This window comes from Telopea speciosissima, chromosome 1 (genome assembly GCF_018873765.1).
Source record: "Telopea speciosissima isolate NSW1024214 ecotype Mountain lineage chromosome 1, Tspe_v1, whole genome shotgun sequence".
NCBI lineage: Eukaryota > Viridiplantae > Streptophyta > Magnoliopsida > Proteales > Proteaceae > Telopea > Telopea speciosissima.
The window spans coordinates 10,057,036-10,065,804 of record NC_057916.1 but is presented as its reverse complement, the minus strand read 5'-3'; the positions used below and the strand labels follow the sequence as shown (position 1 = coordinate 10,065,804).

The following is an 8,769-nucleotide window of genomic DNA, read 5'->3' as shown; positions in this document are numbered from 1 at the left end:
TAAAATGAACCCAGTAGAACAAAGTGAAGCAAGGCATTGAAATTGAACAACAATCATCCATGAAAATGCCAACAGATAATAGTGGGCCACGTTGTATTGGACTAGGACTTTTTTGGAGGTTTTTCCTGATGGAGCTTCTTGCCCCTCTGTTGTTGTTGTATCATAATTTTCTTCTCTTTCCTAAAGGAACAAGGTTATCATTCAACCACGGTGAATTGAGAGGAGCAAAAGTTCTCTATTAGAACGTTTTTCCATGGGGGTTAACAAGAGAATTGAAAATGCTTTCTATTTCGCTTCTAATAATGCTCTGTTTTCCAAGTAAAACAGGTGAACTTGCGGGGACATGGGAATCTCTAGCACTTTTCTTGGGATCAGTAGCAGAGAAAACATTGTAGACAAGGACGAAGGTACCAATGATTTCAGCTGCCAAACCCACACCATTTCTGAAGCCATCGGAAATCTCGTTCGCCCCACCAGCATACTGCACATAGTAAGACTTTTGGAAGGCCTTTACAAGCCCTACACTACACCTGGCACCCAAGCATTGTGCCACCATGTACATCACAGCACGGATTAGTGACACTTTAAGGGTTAAGAAAAGACCAAACGTCACTACTGGGTCAATATGCCCTCCTATACACACACACGCACACACACACACAATTGTTTATAATCAAATTGTAAACACCAGAAAACAGTGAAAGAAGCAAAAAGAATGGAATACCCACCAGAGGTACCCGCGGTGCAGTAAACCAGGATGAAAATCATGAAACAAAACTAGAGGTGGATTGTTCTTGGCGGCGGCAATGGTAGTATAGGCGCCTTCCATGTGGGAAGGGGTATTTAGGTAACAAAAGGCGTTGTGAGAACCAAAGGCTCCGCAAAGGTGGATTGTTCTTGGTGGCTCTGGAGTTCGCTTCTACAACTGTAAAGCATAGATGATTTCAACAACAGCATAGAAAACGGATTCTGATGAATATGGAACCGGTCCTTAATATGCTTGCTTCTGGAACTCAATGAAGATAAAAGAGAGAAAAGAGGAAGAAGGAAATGCGAACAGAGTAGATTATGATCTTCACTTCAAAATAGCACTAATTAGAATGACTAAAAAATATGGAAGAGAAAAAGAGGAAGAACGAAGAAATTCCATTGAGGCGGCGATAAAAAACCTGGTTGTCCCAAGAAGTAGCAACGAAGTAATTTCCCTCGGGAATGTAACAAGAATTTTGAACTCAGCGCCATAGAAAAGAACAGAGATTATACAAGCAATTGCACATAAAAGAAGCCATTGTGATGGCTGCTATAGTAAGGGAGGGATTGGGGGTAGAAGAAGATGCATAGAACAGGCCTATTTTCCTAAATCAATTTCTTCTACCTTCGGTTCTGATGTTTTCGAAATTGAGCGGAACTTCTTTCTTCTTCTATGGTTGGGTTAACCTGGTCTCGGGAACGGGAGGAGGGATTTCATTGATAGATGAGAAGAACAACCCCTCAGCTTTGAAGATGGAGTTGAAGTGACATTGATGATGGAAGCAGAAAAAGGGTTTGGTCTTCTGCAATTCGGAGGGGAGAGCAGATTGCGGCGAGTATAGAGGGGAGCGAATCTTAACTGATTTCATCTCATGACACTAAGGATTTTTTCCGGTCAGGGTTTTAGCAGTTCAGAATTTGAAGACAAGGCTTCTTCTTCTTCCACGTCCGCTACCTCCCTAATGTTTTTTTTTCATCTCCTAACATTGAGATCTGAAAAACAGTGCTGATCTTAAATCCATAAAAGTTCACCTTCAGCTTGAATGGAATACAGCCATCAAATAATACTCCCAAAGTTCCTCCTCTGCTCCTGCCCAGTTCAAATTCCAATTGAAAACACCATCACCCATCTCTCTCTCTCCCTCTGTCACCCATGTTGTTTATGACTGATGAACCACTACGGAAAAATGGGTATTAAGTCCAGCAATACACCTTATCCGGGGAAGTCAGTGTTTCTCCCTCCCCCCTTCTCATGTTATTTGTTTATGACTGAATCAATATAGCAAAATGGGTATTCAATCAAATTCTTTCAACTTAAAATACACTTTATCTGGGAAATTCAGGGTTTCTATCATAAAATCTTGCGGTACCTTTCAATTCAGAAGAGCTCAATAGGAACCTTCCTCAGCCACTTGCTTGCAGATGTTTCAACCTTGCCTCAACTACCTCATCAGTTAGATTAATTATCTTGCATCAAACGAAAAGGAAAATAAATATATAAGAGGAGAGAGAGATTCCTTTTTCTTTTGTGAAAGGATGTCAGAATCACTTTTATGTCTTGTTTGTAATTCAGATTCTTGTTCCATTTGGCCAAGCAAACACGAAGTCCAACAGAAAGAGATAATGTGCACATATGAAGGTTCAACCCAGTTACTTGATTCACAATATGATCTACCTGACTTCAAGCTCGGAGATTTTCACAAGCAATAACAGCTCCCTTTCAGACACAGTTGTGTCGACCTGTCAATTGAAAAAATATAGAACAATTTACACTTAACTTGCCATCAAATGAGACATACATATAGAGAACTATAACACATAATTAATATCAGAAAGAAAGAACCGAACAGTTACATCATGCTTCAGAGCTTATAGAGAGCATTGGAAAATAACATTTCACATAGAGATGCTATTGAGACCTAGTAGAATAGGCAAACATATGGAAAAGAAAACCCAAGAATGATGCAATTGATGCAGCCATCTACCCCCCTGGTTTCCCCAAAATGTCAAATATTGTCAAGGAATCTCTTACCCATGACCTCCAGCCTAAAACATTGTTAGAATCAACCTAGCTTACCACATGAATTGAATTAAGCTTCTTCATTATATCAGCTAAATAGATGTTAATCATTGTTATACGGACACAGCTCCAGCCTTATATTGGTCACATGTGCAAACAAAAAACGGTCAATGGAAAATATTTACATAGAGGAGGTGGCATCAGAGATACGTGCCAGCTGTAGTTTCGTACGACTCATGTGCGTAAGTTGAATAATCAACACGTGCAATTTTACATACATCTTGCCAAGCCAACTAAGGATTTTAAACTCAAATCGGTTCTTAAAACCTTATCAAGTTTCACACATAAATAGAAATGCATAAAGATTAAATTACAAGCTTCACTTCAAAATATTGCATATTAGAATGTGCACTGCGACAGAATGACTAAAAAATCAAGAAGAGAAAAGAGGCAGAAGGAAGAAATTCAATTGTGGCGGCGATAAAAAAAACCTGGTTGTCCCACCCACTAAGGTGAACTTACAGGGACATGGGAGTCTCTGGCACTTCTCTTGGGATCAATAGCAGAGAAAACATTGTAGACAAGGATGAAAGTATCAATAAATTCAGCTGCCATACCCACACTTTTTCTGTAGCCATCGGCGATCTCGTTCACCCCACCACCATACTGCACATAGTAAGACTTTTGGAAGGCCTTTACTAGCCCTACACCACACATTGCACCCAAGCATTGTGCCACCATGTACATCACAGCACGGATTAGTGACACTTATGGGCTAAGAAAAGCCCAAACTTCACTTCTGGGTTATTATGCCCTCCTGTACACACACACAACTGTTTAGAAGGAAAAAAGAGAGCGACGAGAGTTATTAATCATTATTGAAAAAATTCCTTTTCTCTTCAATGACTATCTTTCTTTTTTAAATATAAGAAAGAAGGGATACAGAGAATAACCTAAGCATAGCAATTGAAACAAAAACAAAATAAGGAAAATAAAATGAACCCAATAGAACAAAGAGAAGCGAGGCATTGAAATTGAACAAAAATTACCAATGAAAATGCCAACAGATAATAGTGGGCCTCGCTGTATTGGACTAGGACTTTTATCGAGGTTTTGCCTGATGGAGCACCTAAGTCCTAGAAAAACCAAAAAGCATTGCTATACACCACAGAATGAAGAGACAACACTAAACCTATGTTTCCTATCAGGAAAAACATGAAAAATGTTATCAAAACCAGAATTTGGTGAATGCTTGAATGATCGATTGTGATCAGCCAAGCCCTTTATTTATAACTTTAAAATTATAATTACATGACAAAACTAACCCTGCCATAGCCAACATAGCTAGGCAGTACATAAAACAACTTAAAACATAAAATAAACTGTAGAAAGACCAGAATACCCCCCAAGGTATTCTGGTTTACATTATTCAACAAAAAAGTTAAAACTACTAACCAATTCAAACATCAACTGCAACACTGCAACCTCTCATCACCAGTGCAAAAGCCTCTAGAACCACCAAACCATAGATCATATGTAATGCAGTTTCACAAAAAGTAATGAGGGCAAACAGAACAAAGGTTTCTAATCATAATTAAGCCCCCCTCATTCTCTATTGATTCTGATCTTCTAACACTACTTTAACACCTGCTGTTACCACTTTCCACACCCCTGCTCTGTTTCTGTTAGTTCCCATATCAGTCCCGATCACACCCTGTATTATTAGCCAGAGATATCTGTCCTGTTTTAACCACTGATAGGTTTGATCGAAACGGTTACTCAACCCAAGTTTCAAGCTCAACAGCTCTGTAGTTTTGAGTAACAAAATATCCCCCATTCTGTAAATGAGCTTTCGATTTCCTTCATTTCTGTTTTAATCTTCTAATCATCTATGCTGTTTCTGTGGCCTACCCAGTTCCTGCAGTCACTGTTTTTTGTTTCCTAATTAGCCTATTCTGTCCTTTTAGAGCCTTTGCAAATTCTGCCCTAATCTCAATTTAGGGTTGGGTTTCAGACCATACACCAGGAGAATTATCCAAAGTGAGCATTTTTCTTAGGTTCCAACTCATATTCCACAGATTTTGGTAAATCTTCTCTACATCATCTTCTCATTAAGAATTTGCTTATCCTCCACAAACAGGCTGGTAATTAGTAGTGAAATATCATACAAAAATAATTGCCATTCAATGAAACCAACAACAACCATTGGGGTTAGATAAGAATTAAACAGAAAGAAGGTAACCAAACCTTAAGTCTCTGTTTACGGTCCTTTTCCCAAAAATTGAAAGCACCATCAGAACCTGAAGTTGCAAAAATATGGTGTACATGAATAAGGGATACCCACACAAGCTCTGAAAGTATATCAAGCAACAGATAAATCAAACCTACTCATGAGTCAAAAGTTCAGAAGATATCTATGAGGGAAATGATTAGAAGGGAAAAAAGAATATCTGAAACATATGGAACACTTTTATTGGTAACACTAACAATATATTTTTTTTAATTAACATAAATTTTATAAAATGAAAGGTAATATGGTATAACAGGCCTCCAAGGAGGCAAGAGCACAGATAATATACAACAACAAAGATCTACAGCCCCGCCCCCTATAAAAGCCCACACCTCATAATGGAATGGTATTCCCATAACCATGGTACTAAATCTCGTTTCGTTTCGGTGTTTCGGTCTGACTGAAATTTCCGAGATACCGAAATTTCGTCGAAATATGGTATTTTTCTGTGGGTGTAAAATGCCAAAAATGACCGAGATTTCCGAAAATTTTGAAACGAGATGACCTAAATTACCGAGATTTCCGAAATTTCCAAAACGAGATGATCGAAATTTCCGAAATTTCACCGAAATTTCCGAAATATTCGATATATTGCATTTTTTCATATCGGACTTGCGTTTCGTTTCGGACAGGTCGAGATACTCGATATATTCGATATCTCGACCGAAATTTCGCGAGTTTTAGTACTATGCCCATAACAGAATCTCAAGAGTAAAACGCCTTGCTTGGCCAACTCATCAGCCATCTCATTGACCACTCTAGGCTGTCATTGAAAAGAGCAATGCAGGCTAGAGGCAAGATGAGGAATGCATCCAACTAAATGTGCAAATCTCCAAGGTTTCCTGAGTATGATCAACCATACAAGTAACAACATTTACATGATCTCCTTATAAATATGCATGAAACGAAATACCTGAAACAACCAGAACCATAACAAAATGGAGTAATAGGATTAGAGATGAAGAACTTACTGAAATTCCACGAACTTAGCACCTATGTCCTAGAAAAACCAAAAACCATTGTTATACACCACAGAATGAAGAGACAACACTAAACCTATGTTTCCTATCAGGAAAAACATAAAAAGCTTAAAACTCTCGGATCATGTTAAAGAAAAGAAAATTAAAATCGGATGCAACTACTAACCAATTTGAACATTAACTGCAGCACTGCAACCTCTCATCGCCAGTGCAAAAGCCTCCAGAACCACCAAACCAAGATCAGATGTAATGTAGTTTAAAGGTTTCTAATCATAATTTAGCCACTACCAGAATATAAACTATGATTATTCACCTTAAGAATCTATTTTTTTCTTTTTTTTTGGTTACTTGTAGGAGGGTGTACCAATAAAAATTAAAATATTCCATATTACAGAAATTGAACCTCTATTTCTACACATACACGCACGCACACAATGCAGGAACATGTACATGCAAACAGGCATGAGAGCTCTAATAGGCAAGGAAGAAATGGACCATTCAACTTCAGGTTGTAAAATTCTTCTGGTTAATTCCTCCAAGTCTGAAAACAGTTCAGGAGCCCAATTTTATAGTTAAGAACATGCAAAGTAGTTTCAAGGGTTTCACAATAAGCTGCCTAAAAAACAAACCAGGGTACCTTCTTTTGGTTGCCTTCTAAGCATGTAAAGCACTGATTGGTTGCATCATTGCCCTGGATGAAACATTGAATGAAAAATAGAATTAGACTCCAGGACCCAAGTGATTTGGATAAATGAAAAAAATGTGGACAACCAAAAAAATTTATATCCAAGTATCCACAAAATATTGGAAAGATGAAATCCAAGGTAAGATGGACGCTTTCTGAAAGGAAAAGATTATGTCGAGTCTATCTTTTCCAAAAGCCATAGGAACACTTTTCACAACCTCATTGAGTTTAATTTAGTAACTAGCATTGGTGTGAATTTTCTAATGCACTAAAGCCTGCAAAAGGTTGCTGCACACTGTTTTCAAACTTCAAACAAAAATTTCAAGGGGGGGATAAATGTGATAAATCTTCTCAAAGCCCATCATTAAGAATGATCACAAAAGATGTAAACGCCTTTGGCGAGTTGTCTTACAATAGAAACAGAAGCCATCCCACTGAAAGAACCGCCATGTAGGAAGGTCTTCAGACCAAACATCATCTTCTCCGCATTTCATCCACGCCAATTACACTATGTCAATCCTCTTAGGCAATCACAGGGAGATAAAGACAAAGAAATGCCCAATGATTAGAGAGCTAAAAATAAATTGAGATCATAATGTACATGTATCTAGCTCAACAGCATTTCTGGGGTCATAAAATCAGCATCTTTGGTCACTTGCCTGTGATGAATGAATGCCTCAATGCTTGAGATACTATCATTCTCTTCTCTGGATCTAAGACAAATATTTTTTCTAGAAGATCTTAGAAATTCACCAACATCTTCGGATCCTCACCAGGGGAGCTTGTAATTAAGGAACCAATGTCTTTTTGCTTAATATTGAGAAGCATCCTCTTCACAGTCTGCAGACATAGTTTACAAAGCTAAATTAAAATGAGGGCAATGATGCTTCCCCCTTCTTTTTTTTTTTTTTTTTTTTTTGGGGGGGGGAAGAGGGTGGTTGCAGTAGTAGGAAAAACAATAGAAACAGTCACTGAAACATAATCACTACAGATTTCATTGACAAGTAACTTCTAACCTTCTTTGTAACAGGATCTTCTTCGGTAGCAAGAAATTAAAATCCTGGTCAAAATGCTAATTGGTAAATCCACCCTGTAGAAAAAGCAAGAGATATTGAAATCAGCACAAGCAATAAAAATAAGAATCATAACACAGTATTTCCATTCAATAACCTAAAATAATAAGCTAAAGATATTGATGACCATGGCAACAAAGATGCAAAAAATAAAGGGTTTAAACACCCCTCGTGAGGGTTGCAGGGAATCTGAAGAAAACAGATAAATGAAGTATAATACAAGTGGGAGTAAAAAAACTCCACTATTTCTGATAAATGAAGTATAATACAAGTGGGAGTAAAATAACTCCACTACCACATTATTATGCATTTTATAGCAAAAACAAAAAAAATGACAACCCACTCAGGGATAAATAACAAGAAATTTTATAAAGACCCAACAAGAACAAAGCAGAATAACCCTAAAAAATTAAAAGAAAAAAGATAAAACAACAAAGGAATAGCAATTCCATCGACATCTCAGTCCTAGATATTCCATTTTCTGTTCAGTAAATCATTGCAGCTTCACCAACCCACACCCTTGTAAGGATCAGAAGATGAAATTTTGCAAGAGTCAAGAGGGAAAAAAAGGGCAGAGTGGTCAATTTCCGGACATTCCAGATCATTTTTTCTTTAAGGCAGTACACATGGCTTTTCCATAGGTCCAACAGACTACGTCAGGTCAAAGAGGTTTTCTTATAGGGCAACTGGAGTAGATACCTGATTGAGTTTACTTTTGATCAACAAAACCACCATACTATAATACCCAGCTTTTTTTATTTAAATAAGTTGCAATACCAAGCAACTTTTTAGAAGTTTAGCACAAGTACGCAATTCCTTTTAAAATTAGCATAGTATGTTCATTTGCAATCAAATTTAAGTTTCATCAAGTTTAATTTGCTCGATGCGATAGTGTCGGGTTGTTTAATGGTTCAGATGTTAATTTGGAATCAGATTTAAGTTTCAGCCACTTTAATTTGTTATTCACATTA

The 8,769-nt window shown here is 37.5% G+C and overlaps 1 protein-coding gene across 1 annotated transcript; it reads right to left on the bottom strand.

The window, feature by feature from the left end:
- Positions 1 to 238: 238 nt before the first annotated feature.
- Positions 239 to 768, bottom strand: LOC122658002 (aquaporin PIP2-4-like). The gene is made up of 2 exons (XM_043852879.1): positions 729 to 768; positions 239 to 633 (listed from the first exon to the last, which is right to left on the bottom strand). Exons 1-2 carry the CDS (start codon positions 766 to 768, stop codon positions 239 to 241), a joined length of 435 nt encoding a protein of 144 aa, XP_043708814.1.
- Between the last annotated feature and the right edge of the window lie 8,001 nt (positions 769 to 8,769).